Genomic DNA, 14,009 nt, shown 5'->3' with positions numbered 1-14,009 from the left:
TCTACGTGCTACTATGAGTTTCATCAACAAAGTAATTTTAAATTAATGAGCATTTAACTGAAATATAATTTTAAAGGTTCGATTTTATAAAACTAAACTAGGTTCATTCAGTTTTTATTGTAAATAGTTCAATTTTTTTAATATAATATAATACAATTATTTCACAGTTCAGTTTGTTTAATTTTATCTATTCCTACTTTCCCATTATGTCTAACCAATGTGTACAAGTGCAACCATTAAATTTTTCTTACACATAAAAATATGCAGAATCTGGATTACGCTACACCCATTTCAAATGTAGACGTTGTCAAGGTAATGTCTCCGTTCTCTGATCAAGCAAATGGAAAATGATGCCTTCCAGAATACTTATTCAAGAATTCCTTTTTTTTTATATATATTTTAGATTAGATGTTTCAGAAGGCACATTCCACATTCGCAAATATCTTCCAGGACATATAATCTGGAAGAAATTAAAAATAACGAGGTGTATGGATTTTTGTTATATTTTTCACAATGAGAAGTTATTGGGAAATCCCGTTTTTATAGAGGTGTAGTAAGAAAACCAAGGTGGTGCAGGAAGATTAACTTCCTTTGTCACAACATTATTCAAAGATTAATTGATATGTTGATACCAACATAGTCCCTTTATTGGATTTTGACATGATCATATTATCATTATTGCAGTCTGCAGAATGAAACTAACGTGTACACAGAAGAAAATGCTAGATTTATTCCAGGGCATGGAATGGCTTTTCGTCTCGAAATTTCAAGCCAGATATTATACTAGTCCAAAATCAAGATTCTAAGGCGTGTAATATGCTTCGGTGTTTAGAAAACCCAAACATAAAAAAATACTGTGATATTTTTGTAATTTTAATAATCTTATAGGCCTCGGTCCAAGGGAAACCGAGGTAGAAAAACTTCTATTACCTTAGTTGCTTCAGAATCGAGGCATAAAAGCCTGCAAAACCCCACGTGTTCATTAAATTTTTTATTTTTATATTTTATCGAACACTTTAGCTTAAGCAGATAACCGAGTTAGTATCCTTGATATTTTCTGCACTATCCTTCTTCTTCTCGTGCAAGAGAGTCTTCCTCTCCCATCTCCCATTTCTCTTTTATTTTTCTTATTTCTCTCTCTTCTCTACGCTCCAATCTCGCTCCTTGCGCTGCCTGCTCTAAGCCCTGCCCCGCCGCCGGGAGCCACCACCACCTCGTCCTGTGCGATGGCTGCGAGCGTGGCTTCCACCTCGTCTGCCAGTGCATCGCCTCTGGAGTGAAGAGCAAGCGGTGGCCGTTGGAAGTGAAGCAGCTTCTCGATAACAGCTCTTAGGGTTCTAATCTAGATCCTCATCCCCAATTTTAGTGTTGCATGGTGAAAAATCTCAAATCTACAGATCTGAAGGCCCGACTTCCACCCCTAAAGACCCCTCCTCCATCCCCATCGTCTCTGAAGCCATAGCCTCATTCAGAAATTCGCTAAACCTCGATTCACCTCCTTCCTCCAAATTTGATGCCTCTTCGCGAAAACATGTCTGGGGAAGTGTCGTTCGCAACCTCACTCAGCTCTACCACATAAGCCAACTCCCCGAGAGGGAAATGTCGTTGCTCCTTCGTGCAACGTCTTCACCGAGGCCAGTCGTCGGAGCCGCCATTGCTCACGTTGGAGGAAGTCACGCCGTGTACAACGTTTCGGCCTCTACCTTTGCTACCCTAACCCCGGGAGAAAGCTGCTCTCACTGCGACCAAACAGAGATGTTGCTAGAACGCCACTCTCTTTTCTTTTTAAAACAGAGCCCCCCAAAGCCCTAAGGTAATCTCCCGTGTTTTTTCTTAAGGATTCAACTCCTTTGTTGGTGATTGGAGATGAACAAAAAGACGTGGATGCTTAATTTCATTATCTGTTTTGGTTTGTGGTCGCTGTAACCAATTCGGGGTGGTTGGGTTTTTTCTAGCAGAGAGAGGAATCGGAGGTTAGGGAAAAATGGATTAACGAAATTTGATGTGTTACTTAAGAAATATGGGTGTATTGAGTCTCATTTGGCTGTTGGCTCCATTTGACGTAGGTGAAGAAGGAGCAGAGCACGAGTATCTTTTTTTTATTCTGGCTTTCTGGCATGTTTTGTTATGGAGGAATTGAAGGAGAAAGTGATGTTTTCCTCTCTGGATATGACTTTTGTGGTGTGTTCTGTGTAGTGTAGGTTGAAGGGATGAACTTGCTTGGAGGAAAAATTGTTTCTTTTTCTTTTTGTGTTTTATGATTATGTTATGTTATGAAAGGAACTGAATATGATTATAGCCTGGGTGTGAGCTTTAAAGTTTATTATTTTTATGATATTTTCCTCTCTTTTTCTGGTTGTGGGATAAAAGACTGAGTTCAAATTTCTATAGAGTCGCAATTAAAAGATTATGCAACAGAGAAAATGACAATAAGTAGATGTTGATCAAGTTCATGGAAGGTGGATTTGTTAATGACCTGATGTTAAAAATGTATATTACCCATTCTTGCAGAAAGGTTGAAGGAAAAAAACATTCTACTGCCTCAGTTCACCAGCAACCGAGGCCAAAAGTTTGGCAAAAATAAAAATGAAAAAAGAAACACCCTCTACTGCCTCGGTTTCATTTGAACCGAAGCAAAAACATACATCTTTTTGCCTCGGTTCAGAATCGAGGCAAAAGCATACACATTTTTACCTCAATTTAGAATCGAGATAAAAAGTGGTAAACTTTTTGTCTCGTCTATATATACCTCGATTGTAGAACCGGTACGAAAAGACGAAAATAACCGTTGTCGTTTTCCTTTAGTGCATTAATGTTAGTGAAGTCATTTCATGTATCCGTTGATATTTACTATTTGTTAGAGTTATTATACCATTTATTGCATTATTATAAGTCTACTTATTAATATTTAATCTTTAAAATTGTATATGTTTTGACGGGAGAAGAGTGGATTGGAGATTTCACGTGTATGGACAAAGTAGTTTTACATTATATAAGATGTATAGACAAAGTAGTTTTACATTATAGAAGTGTGTTTACATAATCCAAACAGACAACACTTTAAATTCAATTAAACCGTCAATTAAATTTTACAAAGTGCAAATCTTACCGGTGTACAATGATAAGTCTCTTTATTTAAATCTTATCATACATGTTTTCATTTGTAAATTGGTGTTAGAGTACGTTGGAATTTGCTGTACAGAATACAGAGATATTGGAAGAACATATATTCAAAACAATAAGAAGAGAAACATCAAACACATAATTCTATCAATATATTACCATTGTCTGCAATTGCCTTAAGCTACACTCAGTTCATAATTCATGCTCCTCGTTCAAAGTAATTAACAATGACAAAGAAATCGTCCCATTTTCACTTGATAAATTTTAGAAGCTAGTGAAAACAAGTTGAACAATTTCATTCAAGTAAACTAAACGTAGTGTGGGACATATAAATAGTTGCAGAAATTACAAGGAACACAAAATGTTAAAACACAGTAATGAGTGAGCAAAGGAAAATGTAAAGTTCCCATACAAAAGCGTCTCAAGTTCTCTTAACTGGATCAAAGTTGGCGACTCCGATAACAGCACCAAATATCGCCACGAGCACAACCCCACCAGCAGCAATACTTAGCAGAAAGTTTTGGAGCGAAGGAGAGAAGTCATATCCCGCTGCATGAGCCACTTCAGGAATCACCATGCCCGATGTTACTACAGCAGCGCTGAGACCCTTCACTGCTATTTCCTTCAAAGACGCTTCCATGTTGAGCCTTTTTGGTTCTGCCTCTGACAATTTCTTCGCCGCACTCCTCTTCAAGAACGCTTCGGAGGGAGGAGGGTTTGACTTTGACCTGGTCTTGCTGGCGGAGCTGAGTGGCAGAACCATTGAAACGGAGAGAGAAGCCATTTTTTGCTGTCGTTTTGATTATTCGTGAAACTTTTTGCAAAGGTTAGAACTTTAGATAGTGGGTGGAATCAGATATGTGGTGGGAAAATAAGATTTTGTGATGACGTGGCAGGTCTTGTACCTTGGATTGGGGATAGGGTTATTTGGGATTGATCACTTGGATAGTTTAAGGTCTCAAAGGATGTAGCTTTGTAGTCGATCAAAGAGGATAAAACATTGTTGGGTAGCATCAAATTTTCGGAAAGATTAAGTTTTACGTTTGATTAACGATAGAGAGTGATAGATATCTATATTTATTTGATTTATATTATAAAAATAAAATAATTATAAAAGAATAAATTTTTATATTTAAAAAAAAGGAGAATAAAAATTAAAAAAAATAATATTAAATGAATGTTAAAAATTGGTGCATTAGAAAGTATTATTTTATATTTTTTTTTGTTATATGTTAAACTATTTTTTTTGTGGGTTTAAATTTTGAAAATTATATACATTTAAGTATGTTAATCAAAGACTTTCTTACTTAATAATGTAAATTAAGCTTATTAAGGATATATTTGGATTCACCTTTGTTTTTTGCATCAACATGAATTTAAGATAGGTCAAACATGATTTTCTTATTGGCTATAATGTTTCACAAATGTGATTTAATGTTTAAACTAGTCTTGTTGAAGCTATTAAAAGGAGCTTTTGCATCAATGCTCGAGTCATGTTTGTCCATCATGCTTGAGTTTTTTCTATTCTTTATATTAGTCATTTCCTTTTTGGTGCTATAGAAATTTAAGTATATCTGTCTATTTTGTTATCTCCAGAAAAATACACCAAATCCCAATATAAACTTATTTTTATTTAAAAATAACTAACTGTTTAGATTGCATAATTTCAAATAGGGTTAAATATGTTTTTGGTCCCTAACTTTTAATGAAAATTGGAATTAGTTCCTCTTTAAAACTTTGATTTAATTTAGTCTCCAAACTTTATTAATGTGTGAATTTAGTCCTTTTAACTAAATTTTGTTAGGTTTATTTAATGTTTCAAGTGTGTTTCATGATAGTATGTTGTTTACACCTTTTGACACATTTTTGCTTCAATGTTAACTGAGAAATGTGTTTGAAACATCAAATAAAGTTAATAAAATTTGGTTAAAAGGACTAAATTCACACACTTCTAAAGTTTTGGGACTAAATTAGTCCAAAGTTTTGAAGAGGAACTAATTTTAATTTTCACTGAAAGTTAAGGGACCAAAAATATATTTAACCCTTTCAAATAAATCGATAACAATTAAATTAATGTATAAAATCCACCTTGAATATAAGCTATTATATGGTGTGATGAAGAGTATGACAGATTAAGGTAACAAGACAATGGTGACAACGATGGTAATTAATATTTAAATATATGTAATAAACCTTAGATTAAATGAGATTCTCCTTAACATAAGTTTTGAGAGAAATGGTGATTGTTGCAAAGGATGGTCGAGTAGTAGGAGTTGGGTCCCAACAAAGACAAATAAGGTCAATAAGCTCTCCAAGTTTATCAACATCATCATCACATGGAAGCTTAGGTCGAAGCTTACCCTCCACAACTTCCATGGCAATCTAATAACATAACATCAACGTTTTCATCACAATCAAAATCACATTTAATTAATCAACTTGCTACATAATAAAGATTAACATTAAATTAATCACATAATCATTTACTTTAATTAAAAATTTAACATACCTTGGTGGGACCATATTCTGTCTCAACATAAGGGTAATTCCCAGTTAGTAGCTCGTTCAGTATGATCCCAAAACTATACACATCACAACTTTCATTGTAAGGTTCACATCGGATTACCTCTGGTGCCATGTAAACGTATGTTCCTGAAAATAAAACAAACATAATTAATATCATTACATGCAGAAAACAAGAACATCCTAGTTTTCCTCACTTATCTCTTTCTTATTTAGAAAAAAAAAAATTCTAAATTAGAAAAAGAGATTGATATCAAGAATAAGATTGTTTACCTGTTTCTCCGGTGAGGGCCATTTCTTCGTCACCCAAGAACCGTGCGTGGCCGAAGTCCGCGACTCTAACATGCAGGGCGTCATCAAGAAAAATGTTGCTGGGCTTCAAGTCACGGTGAACCAGTTTGGGCTTTTGCTCGTGCAGATACTGCATAGCTTGGGCTATTTCCAAGGCCCGGCCCACTCTCTCCTGCAAGGGTGGGAGTGGCACCATCCGCTCACTGCGCCGGTTCCCAGGTCCATGGAGCCACTCCTTCAGCGTGGTGCTCAGGTACTCGGTGACCACCCACGCGTGCTGTGGAGGTTCGATGCACGCGCCCATGAGCTGAAGCACGAACCTGTGGCGTTGCCGCGACAGCGTTTCGAGTTCCTGAGAGAAGTAAACGACGCCGTTTTCGTTTATACGGAAAAACTCTTCAGAAATGCACTTCACTGCGACCTCAAATCCACGCCATGTTCCTCTGTGAATCTCTGCGGTGCTTCCTTCCCCAATTTTTTCTTCCAATTTAATCTATGGATCACAAAATTCACATATAATCATAATTAGTATTTTTTTTATTAGCTAAACCCTCAAGTATGTTTTTTTTTTCTTAAAATATTATTGATTTCTACTCTATTATACATATATTAGTAATACAGATTTTAATATTCGCTTTTAAAAAAGTTTCTTGTTAGTTTCTATGAAGTCAAAGACAGTTTTTTTTTTCTGCTATTTTATCCTGTTACATTAGCTTTGTATAAAGACACATTTTGTGTCGGCAATAATATGTTGGAGCAGTATTATCAGTTCATAACTCTGCTGTAAATTGTGTTCATCTGTTATGATATAGTTTAAACATGGCATTAAGAGCAAGTACGGTCATGTGAAGACAGTTTCTGTATTGTTTGCGAGATTAAGCTGCTTCATGACTCCGCAATCACTATAGAAGGTAACTTGGTGAGCTTTGCCCTCATAGCTGAGTCTAAACAGGTTGATTTTGAGCAAGCCATAACAGATAGAAATTGGCTGAAGGCTATTGAGAAAAATCACACATGGAAGCTGGTCGAATTGCCTTTGAACAAAAGGGTTATGCTTTAATATGGGTTTACAAAGTCAAGGTGAATGAATGGAAGAGGAGAGTACTTAGGCACAATGCTAGACTTGTAGCCAAAGGATTCCTGCAAAAGGTTGGAGTTGACTATGGTGAAATCTATGCACTAGTTGCAAGAATTGAAATTGTGTGATTGGTTGTGATGAGTTCATATTTATGTCCTCATTTAAGTTTTAATTTAAAATTTTTAATTGATTTTTTGTGTTTAAACAAGCACCTAAAGCCTGAAACAAGAGAATGGATAATTTTAGCAGCAAAATTGGGTTTCTGGAGTGCACAAACGAGTATGGTGTCTATGTAAAGTTTTGTGAGAACAATATGAAGACTGAAAAGGTGATAATTTGCTTGTATGTTGATGATCTATTGATCACAGGAAGCAACAAGGGGCTGATAAACAGATTTAAGGCTGATCTGCTAGCAGAGTTTGAAATAAGTGAACTAGGTATCTTGAATTATTTTCTGGGAATAGAATTCAAGATGACAAAATGTGGAATGTTGATGCACCAATCAAAATATACACGTTATCTGCTGATCAAGTTCAATATGCAACGGAGTAAGTATGCTAATACTCCAACAGAAACAGGTTTGAAATTGGAGAGAAATGGTGATGAGGAAAGTGTTTATCCTACACATTATCAAATGATTGTTGGAAGCCTGAGATATCTGTGTAATACCATTTCATTCGGAAACAAGTTTGGAACAACAAACTTGAAATTGGGCGTTGTGTGTCTGAAATACAATTAGCAGATATGCGTACTAAAGCTCTAAAACGAGGAAAGGTGCAAAAGCCTAAGAGTAATTGGTGTTGTGAATGTAAATCAGTTTTGACTTGAGGAGGAGTGTTAGTTTCTATGAAGTCAAAAGCAAATTTTCTGTTATTTTACACTGTTACATTAGTTTTGTATAAGGACACATTTTGTGTCTGCAATAATATGTTGGAGTAACATTATCAGTTCATAACTGTCTGTTGTAACTTGTGTGCATCTGTTATAGTTTAAGCATTTCTTTTATTAATTCAGACGGAGTAAAAATTATGCAAAATCGTCACTTAAAAAATAAAATAAATTAAAAGACTAACATGTAAACGATTATACAAAAGCAAAATGTAGCAGCCATGTTTACCTCATTTGGATGAATGTACCAGCCATTGGTTTTAGCTTGATGAATAATGAGTGATAGATTGGGGTGGTGGGCATGAGCTTGAGGGCTGGTAATGGAGTGAAGAGAGACTGGAGATGGTTGAAATTCACCGTTGCAGCTCAGAAAGAGATCCAATATTCCATTTTCTTGTGCTGTCTGAAGACAGTATCTTAAGTAGTCTTGTGTTCTTTCCATTCTTTTCTTGTATATCACTCCAACTTCTCTTTGTTTCATCACTTGCTTTTCCAATTCTTCCACCTACGTTACCATCAACACGTTTTTCACTCAAAAACCAAATTTTATTATGATATACATCATTGTTTTGTTAATGGTTTTACGAGTCTACCAATTGTTCTTTCTTACAAGAAACATGATGTTTCTTCTTGCACCTCTAATTTTCGAAAATAATTTTCAACAAATGAGAATGATAAACAGTAAATATTGTACTTCTAAATTTTCATACAAATTTTGAAATCTATTAAAATATTTGAAAAATTATTTAACGGATTTCAAAATTCGTTCGTTGAAATACAGATAAGGGATATATGATTTTTTGAATTGTTGAAAGATAAAACCTTTAAAATAAGTTACTTTAAGTTAACAATTTTTTTTACATAGGATAATTTTGGAATTTTAAAAATATTTGGAGAGGGAGAGAAAGGGAGAAATGGTTGGAGGTACAGAAAGAAACTTCCTAATAACCAATCCATACATTTTTAAATTGGTTTCTTCAAGCTCAACACTATTCTTGGGCTTGATACAACAACCACTTCTGCTCTACTCTTGACCCATGGATCCAAGATTATAAAGTAAATATGCCTTTGATTTTTGCAGCTTATTCTATTTCACTATTTTTAACTCATTTGATCAAATGGTATCAAAATAATTTATATTGCTTTCAAACTGTAATAGTAATAATAATATAAAAACAGGTGTTAAGGTCCACAACAGTCAATAGAAAATTACATTCTAAATTTATTATTTTTGAAAGCTTATAATTCTTATTTTAATAGTAATTTACAAATTGCGGGTATCATTATTCAAATAAAAACTATATAAGAAATTACTATAAAAACTCATGACATATTAAACATTATTTTTTAAATAAAAATTGCGGGTATCATTCATATATCAGAATATTTGTAATTACAATATTTACGCTATTTATATTTTGTAGAAAAAACTATAGTAGTAACTCCAAAAAATCATTAAATAAAATTAAAACATGTGTGGTAAACATAATTATTGCTTTGAAAGAATTTTTAACCTTCTTTTTGTTTAAATGGTTAATTTGTTTCTTTAAGTTTTACGTATTTTAATATGAACCAGTAGACATACTTAACTAGAAAAAATTAATGAATAATCTTTATTTTTCAACTAAATTATATTTAATTTAATATAATATAAACGTAAATAAACTACTTTTATTGCAAATACAATTATTTACAAAATTAAAATAGTAAAAATTAAATAAAAAATAAGAAAACATTCAAGAGAAAATAAAAATGTGATAACATATTTAATCTAAAAAGATGAAATATATAACACAAAATATTTTCAAAATCAAGACTATAGAAAGTAAAAATAAATTATTTAACTAAAGAAAGAAAAAGTTATTATTGTCTTTCAAATAAAAACTACAAACAATATTAAATATAAAAAAACAATTAAATATTATTCTCTCTATAACTAAACTTTAAATAAAAACATTATCTTAATATTAAAAATTATATATATTTATACAAAGAGAAAGAAAACTATATCAAAAGTGTAAAACTTTATATTATTGTACCATCATAAACCATTGTTAACTTTTTGCAATAATTATATCTTAATAGTAGTTTTGAATTAGTTGATAATGTAAAATTATTGTGTAATAACATGTGTGAGTAGATGCATGAGCATTAAAGTAATGTAAAAAGGATGAAGCAGACCTTTTGTTTGAGTGTTTGTGGAGATGTAGAAGCAGAGGACCCTTTGGAGAAGCCTCTGCAGCAGCCTACAAGTGGAGGGCTTGGTGGCTCCACATGCTTCTGTGGTTTGGCCCTACAACTAGGGTTAGGGTTGGATGATTGGCGAGAGAGGTAAGGAGAGTGTCCCTTGTTAGGGCTGTTCTTGAAACTCATGTTTGTTAACTTGAAATGAAAACTGTGATAGAGTGGAAGGGCAAACCCTAATAGACTCATGAGGGTCCCTTAATATGGTCTTCCACCGTTTTTGTTGTGTGGTGAAGGCCACATAGCTGGCAACAATGACGGATTTTATGAAGAACATTGTTCAGACAAATACCTTGTTGGGTTGCTTTCACATGCTTTGTTTTGTTTTAATGAAACATTGGCTTCTATCTGTCCTTCAAACTTTAGATAATAGACAACATTATAAAATTTCGTGATAAGCTAGGTCATCAGTTTCTACAATGAATTTTAAGAGTTAAAAACCATGTTGAAATATGGTAAGTAATGGGTGGCAATTTAGGCGGAGGTTACTACAAGATTTACCACAGCATACATAGATTTAGGGTTATACAATCAAATCATATGATTAATAAGTACTCTAAACTTCAACTTTATTCACATCTTGTTTAGATTATCAAATTTTAAATAAGATGATATTTTGATATAATAAACTTTTAAACTCAATAATTTCTATACTCGTTTTATATCTATTATTTTATCCTTCATCTTCTTTATTTTTTTACAAATACAAATATTTGGTTTTTTAATGACATTACTCTTAAAAATAGATTGTCAAAATGATTGATAAAATGTTAAAATATCATTTATCTTCGAAATACTATTTACTTTATGTGTAATAAGTTTGGTCACTTTTTTTTTCGCATATAGTAAATAGAGGAGTTGCTATAAAAATAAAATTATAGATAATTGTTGATTTCGTTTTTTGTAATGGTCAAAGTTTTTTTTTCACATAATATTATAATACAAATGGTCTAAGTTCGAGGTTGCGGTACAATGTTTAAAAATAACTGGTTCTATGTAATAGATAAAACCAAATTATCTCTAATAAAAAACACTTATGATTTATAAAACAACTTTAGTGTAAATAATTTATTTCTTGCAAAATGTTGTAATTGAACTTAGTAATAAGATATTTTTTTCTTATTAGGACAAGACACTAGGGAGAATACATCAACCAAATGTAAGAGTTACATCAAATGAAATTAGAAATTAACGAGGGTGGGTTAAACTAAGAGAATGTGGAATCCTTATAACAAAAATGTATTATTATTTATTTTATTTATACACATCCTGCGGATATGCACTACCACAATGCTTCTACCAACTTAAATTGTTTGCAGTGTGCAAGAAAGTATCCAATGATTTATATATATATCTAGTTGTGTCTAAACTATTGTAGAAATATTGTAAAGAGGGTCATAGCTCTCGTGATTTTAATTTTTGAGTTTAAGGAATTATTGTGAGATTACAGAAAAGTTAATGAAAAATTAACTACACAACAAATGTATTGTATGTAACAATATTTTAATATTAAAAATAAATAAGGTTAATGTTTGTTAAGTCAACACTTTATTCATTCATTGTAGTTAGTATTTACTAAATCGATCCTAAAATTTTTTAATATTTATTTTAATTAATTTTTGCTTAGATGGTGTAACCTTACTTATTTTTAATATTTATTTTTGTTAGTATTTGTTAAGTCGAAACTAAATTTATTTATTTTTAATATTCATTTTATTTAGTGTCTATTAAGCTAGCATTAGTATAAAAATTTATTTAATATAAAAATTTGAAAAAGATTTTCCACTTTTTAACATTTTTGGAAAAAAAAATAATGTTCTGTTTCTTACTAGAACGATTTAGCCTACTCTAATAATCACAATGTGGTTGATGCTAATATTTGGAAGTCAAATTTATGTTTTCTTCTACCTATCAATTGAAATTGGTTTAATTAAAATTGGATTTTTAATTGTAATGTTATTTGAATTTGTAATTTAAACTTTTGCTGGATGACTATTTAATTTGCAATTGAGATTAATAAGCATATTTATAGATAGGTGTTAAAATGTATGTCAATGGTACAACTAAAACTATTTCAGCAGATTCAATTTTGTTTTTTTAAATTTAAAAATAATTTTACACTTTTTGATTTTTTAAAATAAATATTTGTAAGTATTGACTAACAAGCCGAAGACTAATTATAACTTTGTTAGTATATGTTATCTGTGTCGATTTTTGAGTGACATTCTCTAAATTTTCATGTAATCTTAAAAAGACATTTATTTTTATAGTCTTGTTTTTTTTAACCTAAGAAAAAGTGTTTTGTTTTTCTCTTTCTTACTTCTTTTTTATTCTTTTTGAAACTTATCTGATGTAGATGGTCATGGAAGGCCAAAGACGTTATCAATCTATAAGAGATTCAAAAGCATGATCCACATCTTGAGTTCATGTGCCTAGTTCTTGTTTTGTATGTATATATTTGACATTATTCCAATTCGAATTATATATTTTCATAATCGAAATTATTGAATGTAAGACATTAATCCGAATCAGCTGAGGCTCCGTTATGGAAAATTCAGAATAAATTGATACTAAAATAAAACTAAAGACACAAACGAAAAATGAAAGTATATTTAATTAGGAATTTTTATATAACGTCACATGAGGTATTATCCTTAACAAAAAGTTAACTGCCAGTTCTCTTCTAACAACTATAAAGACAACAGAAAAAAAAAACACTGCAAAACTGGTTGGACAAGTTTTATTTTTTGGTATCGTTTTCAACAATTTGGACGTGTCGAGTATGTTTTCTTGTCGATTCTTCTTTTATCAAACTTTACGATCAGTTGAACAGATCAAATTCCTGAACGCATCCCTTTTCAAATCGGATCCATATTTTTTTTCACAATCTACTCACCAGCTAGCTGGTTCACCTAAAAGAACCACCACTTGAAGCAAATAAAATGAGTTAAAGTATACAAAAAGCAGTGCAGAAGACGAATATGCATGCACAAGATTCAATCATTAATTGATTTGAACACGTTCCAAGAGTGCAACATGTTTGTGTCCTCCAAGAGAATCTGCATTGCACAGAAACTAACCTTATAACAGGTCTGAAGTGTTTGTCGACAAGATGGATGATTGTTAGAAGATGAATGTGGTGAGTGCATCGGGAGAAACACTAGTGTGAACGTTATTCTGGGATGTGTGCTGGGAAAGAGAAGAAGGAGAGAGACAGCGAAAAAGGTTGTTGCATTGAAGTGTACAAAAACATGACAATGATGGTCTAAGTTGTACTTTGAATCACATAAAGGGAAAGTGCATGGTTTAACAGTCCAGTGGAAACTCACCTAGGGATCTTCAACCTTCATCACTTTGTCTTTCCCTAACGTAACAAAGCAAACTAAAGGGACCCAACTATGGTGTGGACCACATGAAGAAGGAGAAGCCATACCCCACTGTTTATCTTCCACCTTCACTTTTTCTTCCTCTTTTTCCTGCACTGTCTTGGAGATACCCGCTTGACCACATGGTTTCTTACAACTAGCTACTATCCTATAACACCCTTCCTTCTATCTATAACTGTTGCCATATTGCTTTATCTCTTTCTTTTCTCTTATCAATTTCCTTTCTTTCCCCGTTTTTCAACATGGATACTGCATACAAAGTAAAGTTCCTGCTCTCATATTACAACCATAAAGACTCAAAGCTCAAGCACTAAATTTTTTTTCTTGTCTTAAAAAAAGTCTCATTTTTTTTAGTACTAATTGCTTTATACTTCTAAAAAATATCTCAAAAATTTGTAAATGAAATCATGATACAATAGTCTAATTTCTAAGTTTATTTTAAATTTACCAAACTCTAGTTGTCCCTAGTTACAAGC

At 32.3% G+C, this 14,009-nt stretch overlaps 2 protein-coding genes across 2 annotated transcripts; both read right to left on the bottom strand.

Annotated features, from left to right (window-relative positions):
• Positions 1-3,255: 3,255 nt before the first annotated feature.
• On the bottom strand, positions 3,256-3,966 carry LOC108337465 (uncharacterized). The gene has a single exon (XM_017573997.2). It carries the CDS (start codon positions 3,905-3,907, stop codon positions 3,545-3,547), a length of 363 nt encoding a protein of 120 aa, XP_017429486.1. The 5' UTR covers positions 3,908-3,966; the 3' UTR covers positions 3,256-3,544.
• Positions 3,967-5,283: 1,317 nt separating this feature from the next.
• LOC108336993 (serine/threonine-protein kinase STY17) lies at positions 5,284-10,276 on the bottom strand. The gene is made up of 5 exons (XM_017573432.2): positions 10,085-10,276; positions 8,133-8,408; positions 5,920-6,430; positions 5,633-5,775; positions 5,284-5,505 (listed from the first exon to the last, which is right to left on the bottom strand). The coding sequence occupies exons 1-5, from the start codon at positions 10,274-10,276 to the stop codon at positions 5,323-5,325; spliced, it is 1,305 nt and encodes a 434-aa protein (XP_017428921.1). The 3' UTR covers positions 5,284-5,322.
• Between the last annotated feature and the right edge of the window lie 3,733 nt (positions 10,277-14,009).

This window comes from Vigna angularis, chromosome 7 (genome assembly GCF_016808095.1).
Source record: "Vigna angularis cultivar LongXiaoDou No.4 chromosome 7, ASM1680809v1, whole genome shotgun sequence".
In the NCBI taxonomy this organism is placed as follows: domain Eukaryota; kingdom Viridiplantae; phylum Streptophyta; class Magnoliopsida; order Fabales; family Fabaceae; genus Vigna; species Vigna angularis.
The sequence above is the reverse complement of the archived record's forward strand: the minus strand, read 5'-3'. Positions and strand labels throughout refer to the sequence as shown.